The 18,934-nt window shown below is 43.9% G+C and overlaps 1 protein-coding gene across 2 annotated transcripts in view; it reads right to left on the bottom strand.

The window, feature by feature from the left end:
* The window catches only part of SFMBT2 (Scm like with four mbt domains 2), a 115,724-nt gene that overhangs the window by 36,042 nt on the left and 60,748 nt on the right, over nucleotides 1-18,934 (bottom strand). For both annotated transcript variants that reach the window (XM_027639811.1, XM_027639810.1), the window contains exons 8-11: nucleotides 10,837-10,938; nucleotides 10,070-10,217; nucleotides 4,089-4,171; nucleotides 1,405-1,531 (exon numbers count right to left, since the gene is read on the bottom strand). In XM_027639811.1, the coding sequence (XP_027495612.1) occupies nucleotides 1,405-1,531; nucleotides 4,089-4,171; nucleotides 10,070-10,217; nucleotides 10,837-10,938 (460 nt within the window). The remainder of the gene's footprint in view (nucleotides 1-1,404; nucleotides 1,532-4,088; nucleotides 4,172-10,069; nucleotides 10,218-10,836; nucleotides 10,939-18,934) is intronic.

The raw sequence follows: 18,934 nt of genomic DNA, 5'->3' as shown, positions 1-18,934 counted from the left end.
CACAAATGATACTTTGGGTTACCTACCAATCTTTTTATTAACTGGAGGTGATATGCCAGGTGATGACAAAGAAATACATTTAGTATCGATCTTGCTTTCACTGTCTTCCAAACGCAAAATATGGAGAGTTGAGCATCTTGCTGTAGAGGTAAAGTGCCCTTTTTTGCAGATCAGGCTTGAGTTTTCATCTCACATGGGATTTCTGCAAGAACCTCTAGTCTCAACCCCAGTCCCTCTGTTCTTTTCTGAAATCGTGAGCTCAACTATGTTTTGTACTCACACTAAACCTTTTGTAACTGTTTTACCCTGGAAGAGGCAAAATCTTACTGTGGGCCACTGGAAATGCCTTTGCCATGTTCATGGTTCTCCAGAAAAAAGCAAATAGATATACTCCATTTGTAGTTGATGCTGAGCCAATTAATATTGATTTCAGAGGAAAACTGAAGCTTTTACATCCCTTACAACCAGTAGCTTCAAACATGGCTAAAAATCAAACTATGTTGTGACAATGACAGATGCTTGTTATGGTTTATCACAGGGCCCATCAAAAACACTTAAATGAACATGGCTTTCTGCCCTCTGAATTTTACAAATTACAGTTTTTAAAGCAATAGTAAAGAAAAATCCCTGTGTTGTTTTAAATTACACATACTTAGTCAGTCCTTGCCCAGACGAATTGAAAAAAGTCCTAAGTGCAAAAACAAACCAAAAAAAAGCAGCTGATTTATGCTTCATTTCAAGAAAGGTGGAGATGAAAGTTTTGATTTGTTATTATGGTTTGCTAGAATTCAGCACTGTCCTAACACTGCTTGTACAGTGTTAGGTGTCTCCTACAGGGTGAGGGCTTTCTAAAGTCTATAGAATAGTTACTGACTTCAAGATTCCTCTTAGATCAACAAAGAAAACTACATGGTCACAGGGAGGAGGGAAGTGAGCACGGGATGGCCATGGTGAAGAACAGCATATATTGCAAAAGTTTTACGGACACAGGTAAAAAAAGGAGAGGGAGGGAGAGAGGGAAGGAGAGAGGGAGAAAGGGTTAGGGAAGTTGGTTGCTGGGGGACAGGAAAGACCATGACAGCACGCTGGGAATCACAGTGGAAGTCTCAGCTGTACAAGTGAGGCAAACTTCCATTCCCAGGATGGAGGTCTACCATGAGGGCAGGAAAGAGGTTTCTGTGGTCAGTGGAGGTCATGCTGATAAGAGTCCACATGGATGGGAGGGTGGAAGGGCTTGCAGCTCCCTCAGAGAAAGATCAGGGAAAGATAATTCTTTAGAACACACTATGGGTCAAGATGTATAAAACTGAAAAGCTGAAGAAAGTGATTTTGTGCAGAGGATGAAGGACAAAATTGAGTGAGTGAGTGAGCCAGGCAAACACAAGAAGCTGTTACAGCACTTACCTTCCAGGTGAAGCCACATTAACCGTCCTTTCACTGAGGTGACAGAAGCAACACATATCTCTGCAGGGTTCCTGGGGTTCACTGCCTCCAGCTTCATGTTCTTAGTAAAGCCACGGCTGAAGGATGTCTGAAAGAGTCAAGAGCCAACACTGAAATACGGCACTGCAGCACTGTGTGACTTCAATCAGGTTGTCCAGTGGGAAGCACAAATTTAGCATGGTTCGCTTTTCACTGGAAGTGCAGGATACACTGAAGAACAAAAAGGCATCTGGATTCAAAATGGAGCTGCCCTGGACACCTGTACTGGGTTTGAAAGGTCAGGTTTTGGTGGCAGAGGGGCTACAGTAGTGGCTTCTGTGAGAAGATGCCATAAGCTTGCTCCATGTCCAATAAAGCCAATGCCAGTCTGCTCCAAGACAGACCCACCACTGGCCACGGCCAAGCTCATCAGCAACAATGGTAGCACCTCTGCATCTCTCTCTTTTTGCCCACAGGAGCATGAAAAGGTTCCCCTTCTTGGCTGAGATTGTGGCTAATAATAACAATTGAGATGGGTAATAATTGTCACTGACTCAAAATGACACCAATCTCCCATCCAGGTACTCCATGTGAGAAATTGGAAGCCAGGCTCAAATTCAATACTTCTGCCATTTTTATAGCAACAAGGACCATCGGAATTTCAACTTGAGCAATCACTGGGAGCTCTCTGTGAGACCAAAAACTTCTGGATTTGGTCTTTTTTTCATCCAAGAGCGTGCCGCTAGTCTCAAATATCACTTGGACTGTCTCAAGCCTTGCTCAGCACCCAGATCAGCTTCACCCTGTTAAAGCTGCTTATGGTCAGTACTGCAGAAAAGCAGGGTGAGTTTGTTTAAATGCCTTTTAGTTGCCTAACAAGGAAACATCATTTATCATCGCACCGTCTCCTTTCATTGCCACTCGGTGCTGGAGGCTCATTTGTACAGAATCAATGGCAAAACAGTTAGCTGGGAGTTTATTTTACTAAGCATTTGGTCATGTCAATCCATTTCATAACTGCCTCTCCTTGTTGAAAATTCCCCCTGGGAAAACAGTTACAGCACATCTACTGCCAGCACCAGGTCTGGCTGCACGAGGTGGAAGATGTGCTTGCAAAAAGCTTCTATCAAAGAGCCCCTCAGAGCCTCAATCAAGTGGACAAACCTGCCAGGGAGGTTGAACAAATGACAACAGAGAGATTGCATCTCTCTGCAAAGAACTGTGTTATCAAGAGCGAGAGAATAACAGACACATGTTCATTTGGTGAATGTTTCTTTAGGAGAAAAAAAAGAAGGGCAAAAAAGTGCTCAGACTTGATTTAATCTTGGAGGATATTAAACAGAGACTGTTCTCAAGGCTGCCAGTGCTAAGAGAACAGATCCATTACTTGGCAAAATGAAAAGAGATACAAAGAAAAGGGAGGGGTGACTGCAGAAGAGAAGAAACACGACAATTTTCCCTCTCTATTGGTGTGAACCAGCACTGTCCAGCTTCCCTCACCACTTTCAGTAATCTTCACTTAAAGTCCCTTTAGGTAGAGGGTTCTGCATAGGATGGCACAATAAATGGGGTAAAGAAATCCTTACTCTAATTTGATTCTCAAGTCAGGGTCTGTTGAGGTACAGGTCTTCTGAATTCATCAACAAAAAATTCATCAGTTTACTATCAAAGCTTCCAATAGAGGCTGCCCTTGGGCCACCACACATGACCAAGGTCATGCAAAACCTGTGCTTGGTGAGATTGTCTCCATTCTGCTTTCCATAAACACCTCATCCCCCAGTCCTGTGACTTCTGAGAAGAGTGAAAATGTAATTCCTAGAGGAACTTGCTTGTCCATCATCCACTACACCAGTTTATTTCACAAACCCTTCTGTGCTCATTTTCGTTGCACCAGTAACATTTAGGTACAACCATCAGTAACATTTTCAGTTATTGATGGGATCTCAACTTCCATCAATTGATGGGCACATGAAGAAGAGTATCCAGTTACTGGAAGAGGCAAAAAGCTGGATCTGCCTTTCCCCAAGTGATGAATACCTGTCAGATCAAGTCACACAGGATTGTCATCACCATAAAACAGCCTGTAAAACTTTATTTCCAAAGCCTTGAATCTTATGGACTCCAGTACAATGATGGGCTGCTCACTCTCACATCACTGCTGTTGCATCAAGGAAGCACATGAAGTGTCCCAAACCCCATCCATGAGGGTTAATCACTCCTCTCATACTATGAACTCAATATTTCCAACCTTAGCTTTGAAAGACATGTGGTTTGGTTATATGTATCCCCCTGGGAACCAGAGAAAACATCCAAAATGTGAAAAGGGACAGATGAAACCATGCAATTTCTTTACCTAGTTGTTGGTTTTTTTTTTAAGAGCACTTGAATTACTTGTTATGGTCAGTTGAGATCCTTCTTGTGCTAAGTGCTGTACAGAATCAGAGAGGAGATGAAGAGCAGAAAACTAATCAGATAAAGACAAGAGGAAGAGAAAAGTTTCTTCTCTTTTAGGGATGGAGACCTGGAACACTTTTCCAGTTCCCTTCCTAAGGCAGACTCATGATGGTCTGGGGAACCTCCCAAAGCCTTGCTGCAGCTTTCTGTGAAAGCCAGATTTTTTCCCATGGACAGACATGAGCAATGCCAAGGCCAAAGGAAGAACTTACATTTCTAAAGCACAGGTGAGGTGCTGCCTCCGCTCCGCACTGCTTCTGGTAGTCTGCCCAGTCAAAGTCCTGGCCAGAGTAACCTGCAGGAGGACAAAACAGAAAGTGCCATCAGCCACCACTTCACAACAGAGAGAGAGAGCACAAAAGCAGATGAACATATGTGTTTCAGCATCCCATCCCACCGCAGTGAACTGTGCAGCATCACCAAGCAATTTCTCTGGATGCCCCTTTATACTCCATGAGAGCCAATGTCAACACTTCTCCAGCCCTCACTCACACACCTTCTGCATTTCACATTAAAAACTCAAACTCTTCATTAAGAAGTAGTAAAACATAAATATTTTCCTTATTTTCCCTTTTCTGTTAGCATCTACCAACTTTTAATAAACCCATAACTACTGGGAAGTGCAGCTGTCCCCAGTTTCCAGGTGGGGCTGCTCATGGACTTCTTTCTCCTTCCTTTAGCTATCTGAAAGATGGGTTTGTGGAGCTGGACATGGGTTATGAGCTGGTCCCTCAGCAGTGGACAGGGAGAGGATCAGCACAATCAGAAGCTGATTCATCCTCTCTTTCAAAGCCCTCTCTTCATTGACATGGATGTACCCTCCATGACTGACTTCCCAGCTGAATCCCATCACAGAGAGAACTTTAGAGAAATCTGGAGCAGAGCTGGAAAACGACCACAAAATTCCCAATCTCAGCAACTACATGATCCCTTCAGCCTCTGCTTCTAGGTAAAAGTGAGCATCTCTCAAAGAGTCCCACCACAGAAAAACAAATCAGGTCTCTGCTCATCCACTATTCTTACTTGGCTACTTAGGCAATAAACTCTTGGGACAGAAAGGTTTTCTTTTTAATTTGCTTTTTGGGGCTTTTTTTGCCTGCCTCTTAATCTGTATTTTTACAGTGCTTGAAACCAGTGAGGGCTAATCCTGCCCAGGGCCCTGTGGATACTCTAATAACATTATGGCAGAACTACTCTCACTGGAAAGTTTCAGGAGTCACCCAAAGGTCAAGTTCTCCCCTCATTCTCCCTTCCTGGCATCTAGCCCGGCCTCATTTCACAGAACATCCCTAAATGTCTTTTGCATTGATAGTCAAAAAGGGACACTCAAGATCAGATGTGAATTAATCACCTATAACAATGAAAATTGCGACATTTTTTATGGGCAAGGATTGGAATACTGAGTGTAGTCCCTTATCAGTCAGCCAGATCCCAAAAATGAGGGTAAAAATTTTGAAAATGAAGTCCCAAGCATCCTGCTAAGATGCAAAGTATATGGGATAAGATGAACTTCTAATTCTAATGATTGCACACATGACAAATTATAACGATAAAGCCTTGAGCTAAGATGCCTGTCTCTGTGGGGCATGAAAGTGCATAATAATTAGAAAACTAGAAATAAACATGCACAGGGAAGGAAAAAAAAGGGCAACTACTTATAAAGAATGTTCATGTTTCATATAAAAAATACCCCTGCACTGTTTTTTTAGCAAACAACTTCTGCAACAGTATTTTCTTCCCTCTTCTTCTCCATCTCCTTTTTTCTCTCCAGTTATTTGCTTGCCAGATACTTTTCAGCTTCATAAAACGAAATGGAAAATCGGAGATGTGCACATCACTTGATGTCAGAGGGGGATCTGTCTGATCATGTACAGAAATTTGCAGTGGGGACATCTACAGCTGTGCCAGTCACCCTGGGTTCCCCAAGGAGTCAACAAGAGAAACAGGCAGATCTAGAGGTGGTCTGTTTGTTCTCCTGCAGACAGAGCAGAATTGCCCTGTGGAAGTCCCTCTCACTCTCCATCAATGCCAGAAGTTGGGGATGAGCTCATGGGGGGACAGCCACGACACAGTTGTATAAATGACATCACCTGGGGTTCACTTCAGCTGCCAGAGAATCAAAAACCTGACCATACCCTGAACTTCTTCTCATCTCTGATTTAAACCCCTCATGGGCAGGTTTTGCATCTCATTTGCAAGCTACACAAACCTTGTCAGAGTGGATGGAAAATGCACATTAAAGAGGTTTCAGTGAGGTGTAAAAACTTGACTGCGCTGTCACTGCACAACCACCGCTTGGCTTAGCCCTGCACCACTGAAATCACTGGAAGATCTTTCCCTTTAGACTTCAGAAGGAATGAAAAAAGGGAGGGCTGTTAGAGAGTTTGCCATAATTCACTTCAGCAGCAGAATGAAGATGATTCCAAGAGAAGCACACCCAGGAACTTCAAACAAGCCCTGACCTGTACATGGCCTTTTTATGGAACATCACAGTGACACTGCACCTCAATTACTGTGTCCAGTTCTGGGCCCATCACTTCAAGAAGACATTTTCATGCTGGATTGTACCCAGAAAAGGGCAACTGAGCTGGGAAAGGGTCTAGTGAGTAAGTCATATGAGGAGCAGCTGAGGGAGCTGGGGTTATTTAGCCCAGAGAACAAGAGGCTCAGGGAGACGTTATCACTCTACAACTACCTGAAGGAGGTTGTAGCCAGGTGGGGATTGGGCTCTTCTCCCAGGTAACAAGCAACAGGACAAGAGGAAACAGCCTCAAGCTGTGATAGGGGAAGTTCAGGTTGGACATTAGGAAGGATTTCTTCACTGAAGGAGTTGTCAGGCATTGGAATGGACTGCCCAGGGAAGTGGTAGAGTCACCATCCCTGAAAGTGTTCAAGAAACAACTGGACGTGGCACTTGGTGCTGTGGTCTGGCTCACCAAGTGGTGATCAGTCAAAGGTTGGACTCCATGACCTTGGAAGCCTTTTCCAACCTTAGTGATTCTGTGGTTCCATGATCATGCCACAAGCTGCCTCCCTTAGTATATGGGGAGGCACCACATACCCAGTGCCTCCATTAGCACATGGCATTCACACACCGTTATCCTGGAAGGCTCAGCCCAAGTAACAACACTGAAAGCTGTGTTTGCACAATTCATCTGCTGCTCCTACAAACATTTAAAACCTCGCTGTGTTTGCTATCTCAGCTCTCACCATGGAAGAGCCCAGTAGTCTAACAAGAAGCAAATATAACAATACAAATGTACTGGAGGCTTCGGAAGTGGCATTTCCTTAGTAAGGCTTACAACTAGGAGCACTATCAAAATGTTTTTCCCCCCCCTCTTAATAGCTCATAAAACAATGGTTGTTACTCTAAAGGGAAGTGGTCTATAAATCCAGCTCTAATAAATATAAACAGTGCTTGTTCAATGTTTATACAGCAGCAGTAAATGGGTATTCATTTTTGGCACTGTACAGGAAAATACTGCTCTCTATTTGTAGTAGCAAATGTTTGCACCTCCTGTTCATGACTCATTTACTTTATGTTTGGCTTCAATAAACCCCTGAGAGGCAAAAAGGGATGAGAATGGTTATCAGATAAATAAAGGACTCTGAACTCAAATACCCCAACATGGCACATTGTTCTGGTGAAATTAATTCAGTTAATTTTTAGAACAGAAAACCTCCTCGTCAATCACAAATTAAGAAAAAAACCCAAGCCCACAATACAGCAAAGAAATTCTTTTCACACAAAGAAAAAGGCACTTCTTCCACTGCCATCTTTTGCTTCATGGGAACTTCTTGACTTTCAACAGGGAGAGCCATTTGGGCAACACTAAAGAGAACCATAGATTTATAAAGGTTGGAAAAGACCTCTCAGATCGAGTCCAACCTTTGATCCATCACCATCTTCTCAACTAGACCACATCAAGTTATTTCTTTAACACTTCCAGGGATGGTGACTCCACCACTGCCCTGGAGAGACTGTTTCAGTGCTTGAGCACCTTTCTGGTGAAGTAATACTGTCAGCCTATTCTCTGTTAGGGGTGACATTGGCTGGGAATGTGTGAGCACTGGGGTAGCAGGAGGCTGGTCCAATCTGGTGCAAGAAGGGGTAATTCTGGACACTCCAGGGCAGGCAGAGCTGTGATCAGGGTGGAAATGGTGGAATTTCCTCCTAGTGCAGACCAGCTCATTAGCAGCCAGCTCATACCAGAGCCTTCCCCACTTGGCAGCATTGCAGCCCCCTCATATCAGTCCTGGCCATTTTTTTCACCCAAAGCCGGTATTATTCTGCTCAGAGAAGTCCGGCACCCTCAGCAGAGGTCTGGATGCTTTTCACTTTTCCCCTGGTTTCTTTTTTTCTGGTCTGTGGGGTTTTGTTGTGTTCAGTTTGGGAGTTTTTATTCTTAAATGAATCATTCTAGTGTCTGATTACATTTCACCAACTCGGAGAACCTGTCTACCGACCAAAAAAGGTTTTTGACACCAAAGGTGCTAAAATGCAGTTTGGGCATGCAGCCCTCATACACAGTGTAAAAAATACAGCAACATCTAGAATGCATCTATCTGCCACTGGCTTTATGCCTTTTAAATAGCTTCCCTTCAGGATTTCTGATCTCACAGAAGAAAGCAAATTTTATTTTCATCAGAGGAATAAGGGGAGACTTGCTACATTTTCTCAGGCGTCCAGGCAGACCCCAGTCACCAGGCATCACAAAGGATCATAGAATCACAGAATGGTTTGGGCTGCAAGACGCCTTGAAGATCCCCTAATTCCAACCCCTGCCAAGGGCAGGGACACCTTCCACTACACCAGGTTGCTGGTCTGATGCACCAGTCCAGGTAAAAACTTTCCCCTTGGACTTTACTGGCTAAGTTGAAAAAACATTCATAGAACGGATGCTTCAGACACATCTAAAAATGTTGGCATCTAAAAAAGCGTTTGCATGTACTTGACCCATAAAACACCATCTCAGACAGGCTTTGTACCAGCACAGATTGGAAATTATTAGGCCACGACCCTGTAAAGAGAAATGTCTGGCCCATGGTCTGCTTCAGTTAATTATCCAGCCTGGGGGAAGCTGCATGTGAATTTGGGTGGAAAAAAATGAAAATACTTCATCTGCTTTCATTTTTAGCAACTTTTCTGACCATTATCAGTGAGAATTTACACAGGTATTATCATTTCACCTGGATTTAAGCAGGAGGGAGCTAAAGCCCCAGACAGCACATTTACTGAACACATTTATTTCCGTATAAGCAGCAGAGTAATAATGGATGCACCGTATGCAGCTGCACGCACAGGGCTCCAGGACTTTGGTGGGAATTTCAAATTGCATCTGCTGAAAAAGCAGAGGACTCTGAATCCAGTACAGAATAACCCTTCACTTCCCTGGGTTTGGCAGCACCATACTTTTTCCAAAACGAAGACAAATCTTTGTACACAAAACTAAGTGGGATTTTTTTTTTTTTTTGAGGCATTTCTTTTTCTCCCGAGCAACGCCAGTTTTTGGCAATGGACCAATGAGCCAGCCAGCTTCAAAAATATAAAATTCCAGAGAACCAGCACATTTTTCAAGCAAAGAAATATTGCTGGGACACCGTAGGGGGTTGTCTGAAACGAAGAGTAATTAACTGCACCACTAGAAAGCTGGGGAATAGCACCGTTGGAGGCTGCTTCTCCTGGCTCTGACCTGAACACTGCTCACAATGAGCCCTTGCCTGGGATTTTCTGAGACAGCCAAGGAAATGCCTACACACTCCTGGGCTGTTGAGTTCAGTTTGGACATTCAGATTTAGGAGCTTTGTTTGGCCTCAGTGTTGTATCCAGGTGGGTGCTATAGGGAGATGCCTGGTTTGCCCGCTGTATGATGGGACTTTTAATGCTCCTTTTGTTCTCTACATACACAAAGAATTGCTAGGATTCATTTAACAGGAATTCACAAGGATAAATTCAACCTGATTCAGACTTCAGAGCACATGGGCATTAATCCACCATCAAGACACATTTGCTAAGAAGTTCATGGGCTGGTGTGAGCTCTGGCTCACAGCCCCAGTCACTCCAGAGAGCTACTCTGGCTTGAGATATTTCAGATGATGCTCTGCAGCAACCACCACTACAGTTTTAAAGTCAATAATAACATGCAAATTTGCTTCAGAGGAAACCTGAAAATCACTGAGAAGGAATACGAACCCTTGGGAGGTGTCAGATTGACTCCGTTTTTAAGGCACCACTGTATTGGCAAGATCCCTAAGGAATCTGCATGGCAAAGCATTGAGATTTTGCTGGGTTCAGGTCTCAAGTCATCAATGGTCACTTGTAAATAATGATTGTTAAAAACCTAAGGGATGAAAAAGAAGAGAACAAAGTCAGAACATTAGGTAACGTGGAAAGCAGTGGGATCAAACTGCTGAAAATAACCTGCTCTCACCTAACTCTTTCCATCAAAGTATTTCCACCAAAGACATCAAAGCCTGAGTTTTAGAGATGGGTAAACTGAGAAAAGGGAAAGCACTGGGGTTCAGGGTCACTCAGGGGGCTCACAGTTGAGCAGGGACTGAAGGAGATTCTGGAGACTTCACCGCCCTCCTCCCTCCTGCCTTTGACAGTGTGGATTAAACATCCAGCTACTGCCTCCATTCAGCTGTTTTATTTCCAAAGGTTTGCCAGACGGGCAGGGAAAATACATATGGACGTAGGGGAGACAGAGACAAAAGAGTTTTGCATGGAAGTGGTGGATGAACGTGCTCATCCCCATTGGTTCTAAGTGCATACAGTCAGCTGGGATGCTTGCGGGAAAGACTCAATTCATTAATTACGAACATCCATGGATTTTAAAAATATTTCTTCATGTGTTCTCTAGCCCATTAAGCACCACTCTCAAATTTTATTAAATGTGGTGGAAATCAGTAAGAGGTTCCTCACCAGGCTGTTTTCATCCCTCATTTCCGAGCGCTCACCTTGGTCACTGATGCAGGACAGACATGAAAGGGCTCCCTCAAATTCACTGCCTCCAGCTTCATCCCCACAGTGAAGAAGTGGTTTCTCAAATCAGCATGATCCTGCGGGAAGACATGGGAAGAGGAACACATGGTGACATCCAACAAGGAGCCAATACATTTGAAAATCTATTTGAAAGGTGTCCACGTGGATTTTGTCACTTAGCTGAGTGCTTCTGATCCTATGTTCTTTTCGTGCCAATCCAACAACAGAAAGAGAGGGAATAATTTCACTCCTAGAGGACACATCTACAGGACCAAGCTCATCATATCTAAAGTACAGTGCATGTCCACCTCATCAGCAGCATCTAAGCAGAACTCAGTCAACAAGGAGATTGTGTTCACCAAAACGAGGCCCTGCCTGAGAAATGGCTGCTTGAAAATCATCCCCCGGCAGAACCTCTTCACCTCTGACCAGAGAGCAACTAGGGGTCCAAGAACATCAGGTCTCATCCTGACATTTCTCAGGGTAATGCACAACATGGACGGAAACAGCTCAGGATGGCCCTGATTTGCCCTGATGGATGTCCAGCACCTGCAGGGCACCAAATTAAGCACCTGCACTGGTGTCCAAGATGGCAAGTTGGAAAGGTATTTTTTCCAGACAGGAGACTGAAGGTGGACTAAGGCCTGGACACTGAACTCAGACCCAAAATGTGGGCAACAAGGGAACATGTTGATGGGAAAACAGGCAGCTGTGCTCAAGTACATGCCCAACAGAACACTTTCACCTGGGATCAAACCCCAGAGGGTTCCCTAAAGCAGCCTTGGGGATGGCAGTAGGATCCTGAAACTCATAAGCAACCCAGATTCAACTTCCCAACTTGCCACCAGTTTACTGTTTAACATCTAATTACTTCATCCCTTGTGACCCCTATCTAATAGTCATACAAGCTGGCATCCTAATTCCAGAGCAATGACTGCATTTTGTGTTCATTCAATAAAAATGTCCTACAGTAGTTCCAAACCATCAGTGCATCAGCCAATACAAGCATAAAAAGAGATGATGTTATATTTAACACACATTCACAGGCTGCTCCAAAATACATGCAGAAAGCTTGCTATCTAATAAGTGGTTAGCAATGACAAACCCATCTACATTCATTGCTACATGCTGTATTCTTGTTCTAAAATGATTTTCTATTGATCCAAAGTTGTATGTCATCATGCTTTCTTTTCCCAAGAACTGTCTCCGCTTGTTAGACTTAACAACTTCTATTTTGGGATCTTACATTCCCGGTGCTGCCAGAGATAAGGATTTTTACAAGCTCCAACCATGGCTAAATGAATTGTTGTTTTCATCTTACAACCCTGCGATGTTACGGAGCCTTTTCTGTGAGAAACAAAAAGCAGTTTAAAAAAAAAAATAAATTCATAACGGGTTTAGTCTCAGAGCAGAAGTATACACTGATGGGGAAACTGAGGAAGATTTAACAGTAATGGCCTGGGGCTCAAAGAACTAATGGCTGAAGAAGGAGCAGAAATCCAGGAGTCTGAGAGCCCTCCAGTATAGCAGGCACTCTTTACAGGGGCATGCAGTGATAGGATGAGAGGGAATGGCTTTAAGTTGAAAGAAGGCAGATTTAGATTAGATATCAGGAAGAAATCTTCTCCATGAGGCTGGTGAGGCACTGGAACAAGTAGCCAAGAGAAGTTGTGGATGCCTCATTCCTGGAAGTGTTCAAGGTTAGGCTGGATGGGGCTCTGGGCAACCTGGTCTAGTGGAAGGTGTCCCTGCCCATGACTCAGGGTCAGAACTGGATGATCTTTAAGGTCCTTTCCAACCCAAACCATTCTGTGATTCTATGATTCTATAACCATCAGTGATACTTGCATTTGCTGGTCACCATTTCCATATCACTAGGGCATCAGAAATACAGGAGATCCATTTCTAGCAGCTTTGCACAGATAATGTTTCACTGAATTAAAGTCTAAAGCAGGGAAGAGAATGTGGCTCCTTGTACACAGAGGTTTCACAGTACCAGGGACAGAAACATTATCAAAACCTGCCAACTTTAATACTGAAAAGGCGTCAGCAGGAGAAGACGGTGGCTGCAAAAATCCAACCTCACCAGCACTGAACTTCAAATCTCTAAAGGCAAAAAGCATCTGGACTGGAGGGCTGCCTCCTCCTGCACTAGGATCCACACCCAGCGTCTCTTAATCGTCAGGGCGAGGTTGTAAAGAAAAGGCAACTTTGCAAAATGTGCATCTGGAAACAAGCTTACACTGCAGCATCGTCCCACCAAACCTTCCAGGATTCAATTCACGCTCCAATCCAGCTCGATACATAATAAGCCAAGATCCACTAAAGTACTTAATCATGTTTAGCTTTAAACATGCAAGTAGTTTCATCAACTTTTAAAGTGATTTGTTGATTGAGACCAAAATACATCGACACCAAATCACACTGCTTCTCATTTTTATCTGAATCATTTTCTTTGGTCTCTTTCCATCTATTTGCTTTGGCTTTTTTCAAAGGGGAAAAATAACCAGATAGGAAAAAAAAAAAAGCTAATAATATTTAAAGCTATTTTACTTCAAAAGCACATCCCCTTTTCTCCATGTGCTATGTACCTTGGGATCAAATCCTCCTTCTCATTCAGCACAGCAAGTAAATATTTTCCCCATTAAATTAGCAGCAAGAGTGAACTCACAAGAGAAGTTCACGGGATCTCTAGTACATCTCCCTTGTGAGGGTCAAAATCCTCTTTGAAGCAGGAGCCTGCATTTATTTGGAGAAATGCCGTGGAAGTAAAAAGCCTGTCTGCGTTAAATGTCATTTTTGAGATGGAAAAGCTTTCATGGAGAAAAAGCCTTTGTACTGTACCTCTCTGGAAAATGGTCAGGGTCTGGATATTTGATCTGGCTTGTATATTTGCTAAAGAGAAGCATCAAAATTTACCGAAGCAGCTTTAGATTTTTGCAGCCACAAAAGAAAAAAAAAAAAGATCCTGATGCTATTCTCTGGTTCCAGCGCTGGAGCTGCCTCAGCCAGCAGGGAATTACTTAGGATTTGGCATATGCTCCTCTTCAAAACTCCAATTAATTTACATAATTTCTAAGAATAGGTTCCACAGAAGTGATGGCAAAGCTTTTAATTAGTATTAGACTCAAAGTGATACACTGGATAATGAACTGCTCTCTCTTCCCTTTATTCACTTTGACAGGAATGACGCCTGTTTAATAAAAGCAGCCACAAGAAGAGGACTGGAGGGGTGAGACTTTCCCCTGGTCCCTGCCAGGCTCTGCAGCTGAACAAAAGAAATGCCTGAAATGATTGTGGGCAGCAGAATTCGACCCTTTGCTGCCATTTCATGGCATCCAATGCCACCAACAAGGATGTCACCAGCCATGATTTTCTAGCAACTTCTCCAAGTGAGCTTCAATTTTCTTTGAAATGGAGATGAATAGGAAGAATACTTTGGACCAGTTGGAGCATTTTATAGCCTTGTGGTTGGTGAATCTTTACTCCTATTGGAAGTCAGTGTTTCACAGGAGCAGCCTCACTGACCACACGGAAGTTCAGGCTGGATATGGGGAAAAATTTCTTCACTGAATGGGATGTCAAGTGTTGGAACAGGTTGCCCAGAGAAGTAGTAGAGTCACCACCACTGGAGGAATTTAAAAAACATGCAGATGTGGCACGTGGGGACGTGGTTTAGTGCTGGGGCTTGGCAGTGTTGGGTTAGTGGTTGGACTCAATGATCTTAAGAGGTGTTTTCCAACCTAAATGTTTCAATGATTCTGTGACTCTATGATTTACACCAGCAGACTGCCTGTCCTGGGGTTCACAAGCCCTGAGTAGGTGATGGCAATATCCTCTGAACTGCTGTAGAGCAGCCAAGTAAACTGGATCAACAACCAACAAGGATGCAGGAGAGTTCCCTACAGCAAAGACAAAAATCGTGCCACAAAAAGTACAACAAATCAACGTGGTGCATGTTTCAGAAATGTCAGGTGAATTGGGAGCCTAAAGGTCATTCTGAAAGAGATCCACAGATTTAGAACAGCATTCCAGCTCTTAAGGATGCAGATAAGGTTTGGGAAGTACCTGTGTGGGTGACATGCTGAAGTCCTAATAATAAAGTCACAAAGCACTGGCTTTAGGTCTTGAACTCAAAAAGTGGTATTTCAAAATCATCATAGTCATTTATCTGTCCTGCTACTTAAGTATCTTGCTAGATGTGGTTTCTTGAGTATTTCTGCTCAACAAAGGTAATTTAAGTGTAAATAAACTCAATTTTGTCCATGTCACAAGAGTGGAGCACAGATAATTTTACAATGCACTCGGTAGAGCTGATAGAGCAGGGAGGGGTGGCTAAGCTGCTTTTGTCTGTGACACTCAGGGAAGCTGCACTATGAGCTTGCTGCTCAAGCTGTGTCCCCAAATACAAGGAAGGGCATCAACTTCAGATTGTGAAATCCTCATTTTTAACCCGTTCCGCTCAAGATCACTGGAATCATCTCATTTTAAACCCAGCAGCTTATACAGTGCATAGATAAGAGCAAAAGGCTCTCCTTTGAGCCTGATTTTGAAATTTGAGGCTGATTTTCAAAAGGTCTAAAAGTCAGGGCTCTTTTGGTCCCGGACAGTCAGATCCACACAAATTATAAAAGTACAACTTCATGCAAAATTCAGAACTAAGTCTGAATGCTGAAAAGTTGCAAGGTTGAGAGGCTGATTAGAAACACTGAGCCTTTAATAAATTATTGACCTGAGCCTCCTTTAATCCCCACCAACTGTAAGAGTGTGAAATGCTCTTGCCTTCAGCCCCATCTCTCCTGGTTTGCCCTGTTAAAAGACAGAAGAAGCGGGGCCCATCTGGTATGACTGGGAAAATATTAGTTGATTCAGTTTTTGTTTTCAAAGAAATCGCTTCCCCTCAGTGTTTTCTCTAATTCTCCAAGAAACTGGCTGTTTCTAATAGCCTAATTTTAATCACAAAGCTCATGTGTGGTAACCAGTCACAAACACAATAATAGCAGTGGTTAAACTGCCTCTACAGGAATCTGGCATTTGTTTTTTAATTGAGAAAAAAAAAAAAAGAAAAAAAGAAAGAAACCCTACCAAATGCAATCCTTTGCATTATTTGCAGATGAATCAGTCTCGTTTGAGATTCATCAACTTCCTTGGCTAAACAAGGAGCAATTTGCCCTGAAGGTACAATCTCTGCAGGGAGACAGAAATCCCCTGGTATGACACAGCCCGCTCAAACTGTCCCTCGTTTTGACAAAAGCCATCAGAGGAAGACCAAAGTGTAGAGATGTGGGGTGGGATGAAGAGAAAAGGGTGGTGGGAGGGAGGTTTCAAAGACACTGTGACCCTGAAGTAATGAGCACGAGAGCCAGCTACAAACTGCACCTACTGAAGAGCCCCTCAAAAACTGCAGATGCTTCTGCCGAGGATCGAATTCAGCCCTACGGATTTTAAGCTCCGCTTGTTGAATAAAAAATAGTTACCATAGAAACAGCAACATTGCAGAGTAGCCAGCAGAAATCCAAATACACCTTCTCCGTATGGCTCGGCCCAATGCAGATGGCATTAGGGCATAGATCCCCTCCCACGCAGCGCCTGCTCCGCTTCAGCACGGGCAGCAGAGGTAAGAGAGACAGATATGCACCCACTTGGGGTTTTTTTTGGTGTGTTTGGTTTGGGTTTTAAGACATCCACAAGCATTCACCATCGAAACCTGGCTGTGTCACACGCATAGGTCCCATTTCACAGGTGAGAAAGTCAAACCGAAAGGGAAACACAGGTGGGGAAACACCTATTTGAGTGCTCAAAGTGAAACCAGCAGTGTCTCTTCTCACACACAGCAAGGCATCACCTCGACTGTGAAGAGGGACTGAGTCTGCCCTCAGTAACATCATGGCAGGAATCATTAAGAAATCAGTAGGAATTTGTTAGAGAAGGATCAGGAACCAATTCAATGCACACTGTGGGCTGCAACTCCTCTGAAAAACAGCTACAGAGCAAAGCTGGCTTTTGCTTTCTTTGAGGAAATTCATTCACCTGTAAATCATAGAATAATAGACTTATAGAATGGTTTGAGTTGTAAGGGTCCTTAGGACCATCTCATTCCAACTCTCCTGCCATGGGAGGGACATCCCCCACTGGACCAGGCTGCTCAAAGCCCCATCCAACCTGGCCTTGAACACATCCAGGGAAGGGGAATCTACAGCTTCTCTGGGCAACCTGTTCCAGTGCCTCACCACCCTCACAGTAAAGAATTTCTTCCTAACATCTAATCTAAACACACCCTCTTTCAGTTTTAAGCTGCTACCCCTTGTCCTATCACTACATGCCCTTGAAAAATGCCCTAAATGGATGACTTTTAGCTATCACCCATCCCCTAAACAGAAGTAGATGCTGGTTGCAGGTGCACATTAACCCTTCTCATGGGAAACGCTGCCCAAGGACACGGAAGGTAAGAACTTGTCATGCACAGATTCCCCACACAGAGCCTGGGTGCAGTAAGTAAACTAAACTAGGCTCTTTTGTTGACCTCTCCCCATCCTGAGAGACCCCGGCGTGTAATGGAGAAAGAAAACCCCACATGCCAGAGGGATGAGGAGGGCTGAGGGACCTGTTCCTCGCTCAGTCCATCTGCTTGGCTTGAACTGTGTCTGGCAGATCTCTTCCAAGCCTGACTTTCATATGTTGCTTCCAAACAGACCCTGGGGGCATCTCAGGCAGGGCTTGGCTTCGCTCACCTCCTTGGATTGCTCTCCCCACCCGCATCCTTGCAAAGCCCATGGTCAGGAGGGAGCTGCTCAGAGGTAAAAACTGTTCCCTGGCCCACAGAGGTACCACCAGACTCATTCTCTCATCTTTGGTATCAGAGACATCCTTAGTCCAAGAGCTGTGAAGGTAGCTATGTTTGAAAGGACCTCTGTGGTGGTGATTGGGTCTTACAAAGAGAAACAGCTTTAAGGAGCAGAGACAGGAGTGGGTCAAAAGCGGAACAACAGAGGGATTGGGACATCGCGCACGTCTCCCAGCCCAGCGAATCGCAGCCATGGAAAAGGGCTGGTAAATCCACGGATGGGGAAGAACAGATGGAGTATAAATAATCTGGCAGCCTGCAAACAACATGGCGACTCACAGGCTATTACAGCACAGCGTGTGGAGCGAGGGCCAGCCAAGCCACCGGTGCATGAAGGAGCCCGGGATTGCTTATGTTGGGATTTGGCTTCCAACCGAAACCAAAAGCACGTTCGTTTGAAGCTGCTGCATCGGCACGTGCCCGTCTATTAGGGGGTGGATGGAGACAGAAAAACCCTCTTGGACTTCAAGCCTGTTCATACAGCCAGGTCAGGATTTGTCTCTGAGCAGAAAGTATCCCTTGGGTTTCTCTAACTTAGGTTTAAACTCTTCCAGAATGACAAGTATTGGAAGAAAAAGCCGTAAAACATGCAAAATGTTTATTTAAAATCTGAGAGATGTTGTCCTCCTTTTTGGGGGAGGAGGAATCAGTCTTCAAGAAATAGTCCATCTCATTCTTATTACTAAAATGCACAATTCATCCAATGGAAAAATTATGTTTTAGAGGGAGGGAAGGGATCTTTTTTAATATTTGTCTTCAAACTTTTGAGTGCAGAACTAGAACCACCACTCCACCACAAATTTCAGTGGGGCAGCTTTTGCCTGGTGATGGGTGGTTCCTCCATCAGTCTCCTTGGGAGAGATTCGTCCCAACTGATTCCTTCCATATCATTAGTCTTGCCATTAATTAGTACTGATAACAGGAAACATCCAAAAGCTCCTGATAGAAATAGGAGCACAGGGGCTGGGCATAGTGTAGAGGTATTTTTGGTAGAGAGAGAAAAATTTCATGCTGGAAAAAACACACAAAAACTTTACGAAAGGAGGAGCAGAGGGTGGAGACAAGAGGAATGAGACAAAAGGCTACACATCAGGAATTGCCACCTGTCTTAGATAACACCCTTCCCTCCTAAGTATCAATTATTTAACAGAGTTCAGGTTAGAGATGTGGGGAGTGACATCTCCATCCAGGCCAGACACTTAAAACAACTGGGGGCAATTTGGAATAGG

The sequence above is a fragment of the Corapipo altera genome, unplaced genomic scaffold (assembly GCF_003945725.1).
Source record: "Corapipo altera isolate COAL_440 unplaced genomic scaffold, ASM394572v1 1b, whole genome shotgun sequence".
In the NCBI taxonomy this organism is placed as follows: domain Eukaryota; kingdom Metazoa; phylum Chordata; class Aves; order Passeriformes; family Pipridae; genus Corapipo; species Corapipo altera.
This window is presented reverse-complemented; position numbering and strand designations above follow the sequence as displayed.